Here is a 13,507-nt window from a genome sequence, read left to right as displayed (position 1 = left end):
ATATTTAAAAATGTGGGCTAAAATATTTTGTTAGATTACTAAAATAAAAGAATGGAATTAATAGCTAAAAATAATGACAAAAAATAATAAATTCCAATTTGCATGAAATTGTTCTTGTGAGTTGATTGCTGATGTGGTATTTTCTCAACTTTTTAATTTTTCTTTAAAATGTGAGTTGAATTATTTCGTCATTGATGTCCGAGATAATGATCGTGTATGTTTACAGAGGAGTGTATAGTTCAATGATAGTGTTTGGAAGTTGATCCGTTATAGATAGATGGCGGGATTTGTGCTCTATTATATGATTATTTTAGAACTCGGGTGTGGCGTGATAAGGTTTGAATCCCTGTTCTCAATAAGAGAAATGTCCTTCACAATCACCAAGATGTCATGTTTTATGCAAGGTTCGGAAAACTAGATCGATCATTAAACCGCTCTAGTTACTGGTTCATTGATTTATTGATCCAATCAATTTTAACCGGTCATTCAATTGAAAAAATCGTTTAATAAAATAATAAATAAATTATAAATAAACATCATAAAATATAATTATAGTCTAATATAAAGCTTAAATATCTTTCAAATTTAAAACATTACATAAAATGTCAACCAAATCCATATGATTTTATCAAAATACAGTCTCAAACATTAAATAGTGAAAAGAGCAATGGTGCAAAGTATAACTAGAAATAATCATTAATCACTTTTAAATTAATTCAAAACAGTAGCATAACAAATAATCACCCCTAAATTAATTCAAAACAGCAGCATAACAAAATCACAAATCACAAATCACTTATCACAAATTCAAAATTCAAAACACTTAGTGCCATAAGTCCAAAACAAAACAACAGCACAAGTACATAACAAGTTAACAACAGCAGCTTAACAAGTCACTAATCAGTAATCACAAATTCCAAACTCAAATCTGCAGCATTGCAAAAGAACCAAGAAATCACAAATCACAAATTCAACCTCAAGTCCCTGAAACAGAGTAACACAAACTCACTTTCTACTAACCTCAAATCAGTAAATCAGTAATCACAAATTCCAAACTCAAATCAGCAGCATTACAAAAGACTCCAGAAATCACAAATCACAAATTCAACCTCAACTCCCTGAAACCTGAAACAGAGTAACACAGACTCAACTTTCCACTAACCTCAAATCAATAAATTAGTAATCACAAATTCCAAACTCAAATCAGCAGCATTATAAAAAGACCCAAAAAATCACAAATCACAAATTCAAGCTCAAATCCCTGAAACAGAGTAATAGACTCAACTTTTCACTAACCTCAAATCAGTAAATCACAGTTTCACTAACCTTCCACTGGCAGTAGGAAGACGATAGCGGGATGACGAAGACACGACGGCGACACCACGACGCACCAGCTGGAGGCCTCGAGCACCGATTTCACCTGGGAATGGAAGACGTGCCGAGCTAGAAAGGGGAGACGCCGCGGAGAAGGAGAAGGAGAAGGAAGAGGCCGCGGAGACGCTGACACAGACAAATGGCGGCGGCGGTTCCATCCAGGAAGCTGGATTTTTGGGTTGGGAATGAGCTAGGGCTTGCTTTGCTGTGTGTTTTGTCCAGGAAGCTGGAATGAGCCGGGTTTAGTAAGGTGAGGGACTGAGGGGGTAACTCGCGTGGGGTGGGTGGTTTTTTTTTTGTTTCCTTAACAAGTCAAAACGACAGCATTTCATATGAACCGGTCGGTTCCTGATTCAATCCAACCGGCCGGTTCAACAATTTTCTAGCGATTTTGTCATTAGCGGTTTTAGCAGGAGGACTAAACCGTTTTCTACGCCGGTTCTCGATTGAACCCGTTTGACCGACCGATCCAGTCCGATTTTCAGAACATTAATTTTATGTTAATATACATGCAAATTATAATACATATAAATATGTTTCATCAAATAGTTTACTTCTATTTAATAGATTTTAATTTTAGTTATAAACACATTCATTCTTAAATTAATTATATTTTTATTTAATAATAATTATAAACTCACTTATTTTTTTTCATAATTATATAATATCTATTAATATTATTTTTTAACAAATATTTGTAGTATATAATAGTATAATAGATATAAACTAATTAATAAATTATTAAATTTAAAAATAATAGTTATTTTAATATAAAAATAAAATAAAAATATTCACGATAGAATAAAATTAATAAAATACTTATTGTTCATGTTTCATATTATTTTAGAATAATTAAATATTTTAAAATATCAGTAAAAATAATTTTAAATTTAAATTTTTATTTTTTTATTTTTTATTTATATAAGATTAAATTAATCGGTTCAACCAGTAATCTACTAATTGAATCAATAATCCAATGTTAGATTAGGTATTGAATCAATAATCCAATGTTAGATTAGGTTAGAAAACGCCAGGATTCAAGCTGTGTAATTTTTTCTTTTGTGCTGAGACCCGTTAATTCATAAAAAAAAAAAAAATGACAGTTGTTATTTAAAAAAAAATCCACACAATAGGTAATTTTTGGTTAAAAATTAAAAAAGCCCAACAATTATATTTTTTTGGACCAGAGCGTAGTTTACTCCCACAGTCTCACTGCCCCAAATCTCTACTGCTCTTCTCCCACTCGCACACACGTTTCCGGGCTTCCGGCCTCTATCTCTCAAACACCCCAACGGCGGTCACTTCTATCTCCGGCGTCAGTCCCCTCTCTTTGCTGCTGTTATTTGTTCTCTCTCACCGTCGCTGCCACCTCTGAACTCGTCGCCGATCTGCTCTCTTCTGCTCTTCTGTGCCTCTCTCCGCCATTGCTCCGTTTTTGCTTCAAATCTGCTCTCGCCGCCGCTGCTCTGCTCTCTGCTCTCTGCTCTCTGCTCCCCCAGTCCCGTTGCTGCCTCTGAACTCTCCCGCCTTCGGTCAGTTCTCTCCACTGATCTGCTCTCGTCTAGTTTCTGTGCCTCTCTCAAGATCTTGTTTTCTAATTAATTGATTATTGATGACTTGATGTGTTAAAATATATGAATTCAATTTTTTAAATTTCTTTGTTCATCGATCTATTTTATTAGATTAGCTTTGATATTGCCTCTTTATGAGATGTAAATTCAATGTGTGATTAAATTCAGTAGGGGCTCTTTAATCTCTGGGCTCTGTTATGCTCAAATGGAGCATTAATTTGCTTGTGTGTTAAACCTTATTACTTTATGAAAGAATGAAGTAATTAATATTCTGGAGCCTTAATCTGCTTCTGTTTGCCTGTCATTTGAGTATAGTTAAAGACAAACGGAAGGCAGAAGGCCTTAATTTTTTGTTGCTTTCACATAAATTAGACAATCCTTTATGTTGTTTTGTATGAATTTGCCAGTGGCTGAGGTATGTAGTAATTATTTTCCTTGATGCCTTTGTAATTTGAGATATTTTTTATGCATGATGATTATATTAAGATGATGTTCTTGTCCGTTTTTGGGGCTTCAAGAGCTATACATTTTTGTTAATTAATTACTCTGCGTACTATAACTTATACTAAATACAGAAAATCTTTGATTATGTTGCATATTTTTGTCCAATTTAACATTGCATTCGATCTTTTCGTAGAAATACTTGTGTGAAAGTAATTTAAACATATATGTTAATGAAAAATTTATATTTTCCTAATCAAAGCTGCTATTCTCGGGCTTCAGAGCTATCAAAATCAAAGATTGCATTTTTCTTTGCAGAAGCCGGTCCATTCTTAACTGCAGCAGGGAGCATCCTTAGAGTCTTAGCCTCTGCTATTTCCCTTGCAAGCGTTGATGCTGATTCCAAACAATGGCAAACTCACAAACCAAAGGGAACCGGAGCTTCAGTTTCTCTTTTAGAGTCTTAGCCTCTGCTATTTCCATTGCTCTCTGCATTTTTTTCACTTTCTCATTTCTCTTCACCACTCACCACTACCACCAACGCCACAACAACAACATCGTGAGCTTCATTTATTTTAACACCCAAACTTTACTTTCTCTCCTTTTTAGTCTTTATTTTCCTGGTAATTTTCCCGAGAAACAAATGGATTTTTCCCCCCAAGTGACCAGGGTACTTCTTTAGTGTGATTATGTTTCTTTTGGTTCACGTAATTCAACCGAAAGTTTATCAGAGTTCAAGTGGGAGGAACAATTTGTTTCTATTTGTACTCCGTATCAATTGGTTTGCTAATTTCTGTAGAAACAAAAAGAAACTTTGAGTGAAGATGTTACTAAAAGGGGGTGTTTTTTTTATTTTATTTTCATCTTTCTTTTAACTTTTGGGAGGTGAAAGTGACTTGAGAAGTATAGAACCAGATTCATTTGTTGTTTGGATATTTTCCATGAAACAGATCGAATGCCACTAGAAAGTTTTTTTTTTTTTCAAAATCTTTTGGTTTCTAAGTTGTCTATTAATGAAAAGAGATCTTTTGATTAATCTAGTGTTTGGATTCTGAACTAGGGTTCTGATGGTGTTGCACGTGGATTTGGATCTGTATCGAGATCCATTCTGGCCTTGAAAACAGATCCATTGAAGCCTCGGTTGGACCACATCAAGAAGCAAGCCGAGGATCACCGCATACTTGCATTGATGTATGCATCCTATGCAAAGAAATTCAAGCTTGAGAGCTCCAAGGTTGTTAGAGTTTTTGCCGAACTCTCAAGGGACTTCTTGTATCTAATGAACAAACCTCAGTACACTGCCCTCTTCGGCTCTGATGGGGTAATCGATGAAGCAGTGCTTCGCCAATTGGAAAAGGAAGTAAAGGAGCGGATTAAGACAGCTCGCCAAGTAATTGGTGAAGCCAAAGAATCATTTGATAATCAGCTAAAGATTCAGAAGTTGAAGGACACAATTTTCGCTGTAAATGAGCAGTTGACCAAGGCAAAGAAGCAAGGAGCTTTCTCCAGCTTGATTGCAGCTAAGTCAATCCCGAAGAGCTTGCACTGTATCTCAATGAGGTTGATGGAGGAGAGGATTGCACATCCAGGAAGTATTTGGATGAGGGGAAGCCTACTGCTCCAGAACTCGAAGATCCTAAACTTTATCACTATGCCATATTCTCGGACAACGTCGTTGCAGCATCTGTTGTGGTCAATTCAGCCACAAAGAATGCAAAGGAACCGTGGAAACATGTGTTTCATGTTGTGACTGATAAGATGAATCTTGGAGCGATGCAAGTGATGTTTAAGTTGAAGGATTATAATGGGGCACATATTGAGGTTAAGGCAGTTGAAGACTACACGTTCCTGAATTCATCGTACTTGCCAGTGCTTCGACAGCTGGAATCTGCTAACCTGCAGAAATTTTACTTTGAAAACAAGCTTGAGAACGCCACAAAGGACACTACAAATATGAAGTTCAGGAATCCAAAGTATTTGTCGATACTAAACCACCTGAGATTTTACTTGCCTGAGATGTATCCAAAGCTCCACAGGATTCTGTTTTTGGATGATGACATAGTGGTTCAGAAGGACCTTACTGGGTTATGGAAGATTGATATGGATGGCAAGGTGAATGGAGCTGTAGAAACATGTTTCGGATCATTCCATAGATATGCACAGTACATGAATTTCTCACACCCCTTGATTAAAGCAAAATTAAACCCTAAGGCTTGCGCATGGGCGTATGGAATGAATTTCTTTGATTTGGATGCTTGGAGAAGGGAAAAGTGCACGGAAGAGTACCATTATTGGCAGAATCTGGTAAGACTATGAGAGATTTATTAATTTGATTATGCCATAACGGTGTTAATAAATTGCATTCTTAAATCTCAAATGTAACTCACTATATGATCCCATGTGTAGATTGCTATTTAATGTGCCAGAGGCTGCATCTTCAGAAGCTAGGATATATTAATATTTTGTTTGCAATCTTTCTGCATTAGAATCATGCCTCACAACTATTGTTTACCATATTTAAGTTGGTTTATGCTGATGCTGTTGCAGAATGAGAACAGGACATTATGGAAACTAGGGACATTACCTCCAGGTCTTATCACATTCTACTCAACCACAAAGCCACTAGAGAAATCATGGCATGTTCTTGGGCTTGGTTATAACCCAAGCATCAGCATGGAAGAGATCAACAATGCGGCAGTGGTCCACTTCAATGCTAACATGAAACCATGGCTTGGCATTGCTATGAATCAGTTTAAGCCACTTTGGACAAAGTTTGTTGACTATGAGTTAGAGTTTGTTCAATCCTGCAATTTTGGTCTCTAAAATTTGTTATGATGGCTCCTTCCACAAAATTCTTAATCTGCTAATTATTTATTATGAATTATAAATGATTATTGTATCTTGCAGTTGGCCATGAAATGGTTTTCTTTAAGTGGGAAACATGACACTGGTCTCCTTGTAGTCATCAATCTTTGGTATAATGTGAAAAATGTTATATCCATGTATTAGTGGAGTTGAGTAAATCATCTTCAATCCTCTAAGGATGGCTTTGGGATTTTTCTTTGTAAAAGTTTTCCCCCCTAAAAATATATAAATTGGTAAACCAATTTTTGCTCTTGGGGCATTAAAAGCCATGATCTTGAGATCTCTTGTGAAAAGCGTTCGAGTTGATTTATTTATTAGTGTTAAGCTACAGATATTTTATATTTTTATAGTAAAATATAATAGTATAATAAGATAAATATGGAGTTACGATTAAATGGCTAAGCAAAGTTACTAGGGGTGAGCACGGGTCGGTTTGGTTCGGGTTCAAGATAAAATTAGAACCGAATCGATAAAAAAGTAATTGGTTTGGTTTGGTTCGGATTTGCATTTTTTTGTTCTTGTACCCGAACCAAACCAAACCGATTAAGAGCGGATTGGTTCGGTTCGGGTAGCGGGTATCCGATGACTTTGAAATTCATAAAAAAAAAAAAAATCAAATTGGCAAATTTTTATCTTAAAAATTCAAGAAATACAATAAACATGTAACATCAACAGAAATAATGCAAACATATTAAATACCAAATACATTAAAAATTAAACTCATCAAAATCCAAACATATTAATAGTAAATAATCTTGTCTAATGAAAATATAAAAGTGCAATAAAAATATTAGAAGTTAAATACAAAAGTCTAGTGAATAATCTTTGAAAGAAGCTAAAACTAAAACACATTAAAATCTAAACATTAGTGAGATAGGATTAGGGTTATGAGTTAGAAAACACATAAAAAGTCATATATATATATATATATTATTTAATTAATTATGATCGGGTATACGGGTTGGTTCGGGTTCTGCGCCCCCAAAACCGATACCCGAACCAATCATCAGCAAATGTCATTGGTTTGGTTCGGGTTGGACCCGATTACCCGTCGGTTCCAGAACCAATTTGATTGGTTTGGTTCGGGTTCGGGTGGGTAATCAGGTACCCGCTACCCGTGCTCACCCCTAAAAGTTACATCCGATGTTATCTGTTATTAAAGATATCTATTGTATCGATCTGTTCGTTATATTATAATAATAATTCCTCCTGGATTATGATAAGAAGAGTGCTAGGGGTTTGCAAGTTGTGTTTTGTAGTTATCAATTAGTTATTATTAGTATTTTTAATAGTGTGAAATTATATTCAATAGTATGGGATTGTTCATTTTTTTTTATGGTTAAATGCTAATCAAATTTTAATAAAGATGTTGGTCCCTAGACTTTCTCTTCATTACTTTTTTTTGTGTTTTTGTAGTACAAAAATTTTAGTTGGAAAACACAAATATATTGATATACAAAAATTTGTACAGAACACAAACTTATTAATATAGTATAAAATTTTTTATATATAGCACATAAATTTTTGCTACGAATATATTTTATTAGTTGAGTGAGTTAGTGTTTTAAGTAAGTTGTCTTTTAAAAATTTTTATGCTACACACTAAAGTTTGTGTTTGCACCAAGATTTTTATGATGTACACCAAAATTTATGTGTTGTGTGTATTTTGTTAATTGAGTGTCAATATTTTAGATATATAGTCTTTCAAAAATTTATGTACTGAGCGATATTTTATTAGTTGGGTGTCAATGGCATGTGATTCTTTAAAAATTTGTATTGTATACTAAAATTTATGTGTTGTACATCAAAATTTGTGTGTTCTAATTTTTTGAACATATATATAAAAAAAAAAAGATAAAAACAACAAAGATGATGACGATAAAAATAAAAAAGGATGAGTAGAAAAAAAAAAAGTTAAACAATAACGACAATAAAACAGTAGTGACAACAGCGACAATAGTAGTGACCGTAGCAAGGACAGCGACAATAATAATAACATTGAAAAAAAAGTGCATAAAAAATAGCTCCCGATGTACAAAAGAAAAAAAAAGCGTGCAATAACTTAATTGAAAATTTAGTTTAAAAAACGGTTAGACACCTAACTTTACTTCGTTTTATATTCCATTAAATCTAAATCATTTATATATTGGTTCTATAAGTATTCTTAGACTAAACAATGTATTTAAAAAATCTAAAAATTTTAGATATTCTTATGTCAAGTTATCTCATCCTAAGTTTAATTACTATTGGATGAAAGTACAGATATATAAAGAATAAGATATTTAGTTCAAGGATTTTATCACCGATTGTGATTAATGGTGATTGGTGGCTTGGTGCCATCAAAGACTCAAAGTTAGAAAGTCAGTGATTTGAAAGACTGGGTTCAAATCCTCAAGGCCAATATTTTAGAGGGATATTTACTAATTACCTTTAGGAAAAACTACTTACTTGGTTCTTAAAAGAATAAAATATTAATAACTTATAACACTCAAAATATTTGTATGCATTTTACATAAAATGTGTAAAATCATTTTATATATCCCTCAGAACATATATTGTAACATAAAAATAGGAAAAGCATATGTATCAACAACTGATCTTAAGTTTGGTGTGTTCTTAAATCTAAACACACTATAAATCTGTAACTCAGGCCTTAAATTGGCATTTTCCTCAAAAGTTGGCCTTGTTTGAAGCTGGAAAAGGGAGCAAAAATTGAACAAATATTGTAACTCATATAGAATCTAATTAGAAACAGTAATAAATGGGGAAAAAAAATTAAGGTTTAATTATTCTGTCGGTTTTTATAGTTTCATCGAATTTTCAATTAGTGCTTTATTCTTTTTCTTTTCAATTAGGTCCCTATACTATATCAGTTTTTGTAACTAAGCTACTACCATGACAAAAACGTTGAAATTAACTGAATATTCTGTTAAACTATACAAAATATTCAGTCAAGTATTAGACATATTCGTTTTATTTAACGGAATATTCAGTTAATTCCAGTGTTTTTATCACGGTAGGAACTTAGTTATATACAAAATATGATATGGTATAAGGACTCAATCGAAAAAAAAAGGTATAGAGACCTAATTGAAAATTCAGTAAAACTATAGAGACTAATAGAATAATTAAACAAAAAATTAATATATACCTTTTTATGTAATAGTAACAAAAATCAGCCAAGATAAACGATTGTACCATTTCTGCTAGAAAGGCTGTCAAGAACCAAATATTGCCACTACCTAGCAAAAATAGATATGATCCTCGAGTCTTATAGATCTGCAAAAGAACATGAAAACACCGGAATCTTCTAAATAATAATAATAATAATAATAATAATAATAATAATAATAATAATAATAATAATAATAATAATAATAATAATAATAATAATAACCTGTGGTTGAACCTGTAATTAAAAAAATTGATTTACTGATTTACACTATTCAATAATCTTTAATATATGATGAATTTTATTAATTGAATAGTTGAATTCTAATATCTCATTATGTAGAATAATCTAATAAAATTTTATAAAATTTGAAATTAATTTGATATATCATCACAATACTTTATTTTTGCGTATATTATAGACGGTCTTAAAAAATGCAAGTGAATATGACTAATGAATTATATATCTCTTGATGTATGTTTTTTTTTTTTTTTCTAATTTTGATAAGCTTTATTATCAAGATAATATGACTTGATTCTACGGTTGGAATGATAAAGTTTATTATGCATAAGAAATTATTCGATGTGTAAATTAGCAAAATTTATACTTAATGTGGACAAATCCCTTCATGTGGTATATATATAAACATATACATTATAATTAAATCAATATATAGACGCTACATATATAGTTTTATTTGTTTAACATATTTATATTTCTTCTCCTTTGTTGATTTAGGCTCCTATAATTTTTTTAGTCGTATATATGTCATATTTTATTAATTTAATTTAAAAAAAATTAATTTTATAACATGATATCAGAATTTATACACAGAAAAATCTAAAATTTGATTCTTGTTATTTAAAATATATATATATATATATATATATAAAAGAACTGTATAAAAATTTTACCTAAAAAAATATGTTACATATATAATCATTCACGTTACGTACTAATCAACTCAATTCACAATTTTATCTCACCTGAATTATCCATTGAGCCAATGCCAAGAATCTTGAAATACCAAGCGAAAACACATAATATCCTGTAAATGTTTCTACCATCTAGAAGCAAACAAGGATTACCATAGTCTCAAAAATGGTTAAACTAAAATTTATTCAATTTGTTGTAGTGTAATATGTGAGGACTAACCTTTGCATTTTGCATGAAACGAAGTTGAGGAAAAACTGAAATGGCTTCCAAGTACACACAGAATGCCCAAAGGGTGTTGGTGAAAGAAAAATCACTTGAACGCGGGTGGATTATTATAGCAAGGATTGCACAACTCACCACCTAGTATATTATCAATATATAGTATATGTTATTAATTATTCAATAGCTCTAGTACGTGTTCACCCCAAACAAAATGAAAATCTTAAATCACAATGAGTTGTATATAATAAAAACTAATACCAGAATTATGGGTACGCCTTTTTTTTTTAATTAAAAATATACTAGAGACAACTATTCTAATGTTCAAAGGAACTATGGTAAACAACAAACACAAGGAACAAACGAATAGGCCAATTCTTGTTTTGACTTATGTATAAATCATGTATATATTTCCATAACTTTTTTCCGTGTTTAAATAAAATAATATGCCAATTCTAATGATGCTTTGTTCTTTTATGTCGAATTTGTCAAAATTTACCTATTATATGATTTTGGAGAGAAAGCTGATAATGTAAAATCCATTAATTTATGGACAATTTCGGTAAATTTCATCGGCATTGTAAACAATGCCAAAAGAATATTGCTTGTCTAGGACAACTGTGCAACACTTTTAAACATAAAACCAGGGGAAAAGAAATTACTCTCGTTCGAAGGATTAATAGTCAAATTAATTTCTAAAAAATAAGATATTTTTTAAATTTGTTTTTAAAAGATTTTTTTAATTAAATTGGTCCTTCAAAGATTATGAATTAATCATGTGTCTTTCAATTACTCCACTCACAATTTTTGTCAACCAATAATGAGTGAAATGTTAACTAATAACATATATGACACATAACATGCTCAATTAGATGTTGACTAAATATGTCGTTTACACCTATCAATTTAGTCACTAAGTCATATTAGGAATAAAATTTTTGTAATTGAGAAAAATGACTAATATAAATTAATAAATTTTCATAAATATATTTGGTCAATATCCAATTAGACCTATCAGATATTATATATGTTATCAATTAACGTTTTATAACATCAATTTTTGAAAAAAAATTATTAATGGAGTGACTGGAGAACAAATATGATTAATTTGCAATCTTTGAATGATCAATTTAATTGAAAAAATTTGAATGTCTTATCTTTCAGAAACTAATTTGACTATTAACTCCCTCATTTTAGTTTTTCATAGTATCCCACAGCTTGGCGAAATTCGAACCTGTAACACTTATTTAAACATACTACTAAATCAACTCAACTTAGTTCCAGAAATTACTCTCATAATATTGCTTGTCTAGAGAATTTGATGATAACATATATAGTATTCATAAATTAAACTATGAGTGTTCTATGTAAATCACATAATATATTCACATTAACAAAAGAAAATTAAAGGTATTACCATAAAAGGCACTCGTACAGTGTCAAGCTCTTTAATATAGGAGGACTTCAATTTGAACCTTATCTTCCATATTGTGAGTAATGTTGACAAGAGAAATACCAAGTCTAGCATAATGTACATGTAGATGCCAACAACATTTCTCAACAACATGCCACAAATTAATCTTCCTGATAGGTACAAAGCTGTGATCTCTTGGGTTTTAAGTGATAAACCTGAAAATGCCAAATCAAACTTTTTTTTTTAATTTTTCCCCTTTTAATTCCTTAGGGTGTATTTGGAACCAAAAAATTTTACAATTGAATTGTAAATCAAACAATGTGTTTGGAATAAATGACATAACATGAGAATTGAATTGATAATTTGAAAATTATTTTTTTATTTGATTTGTATATTAATAAGAATTGATTGAGTTGAGCCCAGAATTTTATATCTTCATCTATTTTTCAATTATATTAATTACAATCCTCTACTGAGAAAATATTCAATTTGGTTATCCTGAAATTACATTCGAGTCTTAATTTAGTTTTTGAAGTTTCAATTGTCTCAATTTAGTTCCTAATCTTTTCAGTTAACTCTCTGACGGAGACCACGCAAGACTAATGTGATTAAAATTTAAAAAATTTAGACATTAAATTGAGACAATTAAAATTTCAAGATCTAAATTGAGGTTCGAATGTAACTTCAATAACTAAAGTGAATATTTTTTCATCCTCTACTACTATCGAAACGATCTGGGTTTAAGTTCTATGAAATCTTATAAAAAAAATTGGAAGATTGGAGATTAAATTAACTTAATTCTTATTTTGATATTATTTATAATTAGCATTTAGAATATTACACCAAAAAACATGAAAAGTTAAAATATGAAAACCCATAATTGAGGAATATGAAATATAAAATGTATCATACCAGAGCAAGTTTTCTTGGTGAAGAGCTTGTATAAGAGGACAATAGTCCCAGCAAGATGAACAGCTTCAGCGACTATGAAGAAATATTCATGATCTTTGATGGTAAAACCTAGAGCCACCAAAGCACAAAGCACAACCAATGTTCCCAAAAAGATTTTAACTTTGATAGATAACTTCATCAACCATCCAAATAAAATGTTCATTTCGGATCCCCTCTTTTTCCCCATTCTAATCAAAACTTGCCTACGCTCTATTTATTTGTGTATTCTTCAATTCTCTTTTCACACATAAACATAACAATTTGTGTAAGAATGGTTTAGTTTTAGGGAGTGATACAAATAAGAATGATAAATGATGAAGAGAAAGAGCTTTTTAGGAGATACCCAAATTACCAAATAGAGCATATATTAAAGAGACTGTCAAATGTAATTGGTGCCTTTTTGCAAGGAAAATATAATATTTTCTTTTGAATATAAAGGAAAATATCTTCCTTCAATAAATGCAAACAAATTAATTGATTCTCTTTAAACGAATTTGACTAATTGGTTAATTTTGCTAAGTATAAATTAACTATTATTTTATTTAATAGATATTTAAATTTTAT

At 31.1% G+C, this 13,507-nt stretch overlaps 1 protein-coding gene, 1 long non-coding RNA gene and 1 pseudogene across 2 annotated transcripts; 1 reads left to right on the top strand and 2 right to left on the bottom strand.

Annotated features, from left to right (window-relative positions):
* Positions 1-770: 770 nt before the first annotated feature.
* LOC140181826 (uncharacterized) lies at positions 771-1,612 on the bottom strand. The gene is made up of 2 exons (XR_011877324.1): positions 1,327-1,612; positions 771-1,125 (listed from the first exon to the last, which is right to left on the bottom strand). It is a non-coding gene; the product is annotated as an uncharacterized lncRNA (long non-coding RNA).
* Positions 1,613-2,764: 1,152 nt separating this feature from the next.
* On the top strand, positions 2,765-6,544 carry LOC112775732 (galacturonosyltransferase 8-like; annotated as a pseudogene).
* Positions 6,545-8,720: 2,176 nt separating this feature from the next.
* Positions 8,721-13,277, bottom strand: LOC112776606 (ER lumen protein-retaining receptor). The gene is made up of 6 exons (XM_025820813.3): positions 12,905-13,277; positions 11,996-12,207; positions 10,579-10,719; positions 10,410-10,490; positions 9,403-9,530; positions 8,721-8,944 (listed from the first exon to the last, which is right to left on the bottom strand). The coding sequence occupies exons 1-6, from the start codon at positions 13,128-13,130 to the stop codon at positions 8,905-8,907; spliced, it is 828 nt and encodes a 275-aa protein (XP_025676598.1). The 5' UTR covers positions 13,131-13,277; the 3' UTR covers positions 8,721-8,904.
* Positions 13,278-13,507: the final 230 nt, after the last annotated feature.

The sequence above is a fragment of the Arachis hypogaea genome, chromosome 19 (genome assembly GCF_003086295.3).
Source record: "Arachis hypogaea cultivar Tifrunner chromosome 19, arahy.Tifrunner.gnm2.J5K5, whole genome shotgun sequence".
In the NCBI taxonomy this organism is placed as follows: domain Eukaryota; kingdom Viridiplantae; phylum Streptophyta; class Magnoliopsida; order Fabales; family Fabaceae; genus Arachis; species Arachis hypogaea.
The sequence above is the reverse complement of the archived record's forward strand: the minus strand, read 5'-3'. Positions and strand labels throughout refer to the sequence as shown.

Bases quoted from the DNA above. Each gene is read 5' to 3' on its own strand.
- LOC112776606 (XM_025820813.3), bottom strand. From the start codon at position 13,130: ATGGGGAAAAAGAGGGGATCCGAAATGAACATTTTATTTGGATGGTTG. The intron at 10,491-10,578 runs GTTAGTCCTCAC...GTTTGCTTCTAG, and splicing joins GTTTCATGCAAAATGCAAAG to ATGGTAGAAACATTTACAGG. The intron at 8,945-9,402 runs GTATATATTAAT...TCCCTTTTCCAG, and splicing joins TGTTACTATTACATAAAAAG to CTTCAAACAAGGCCAACTTT.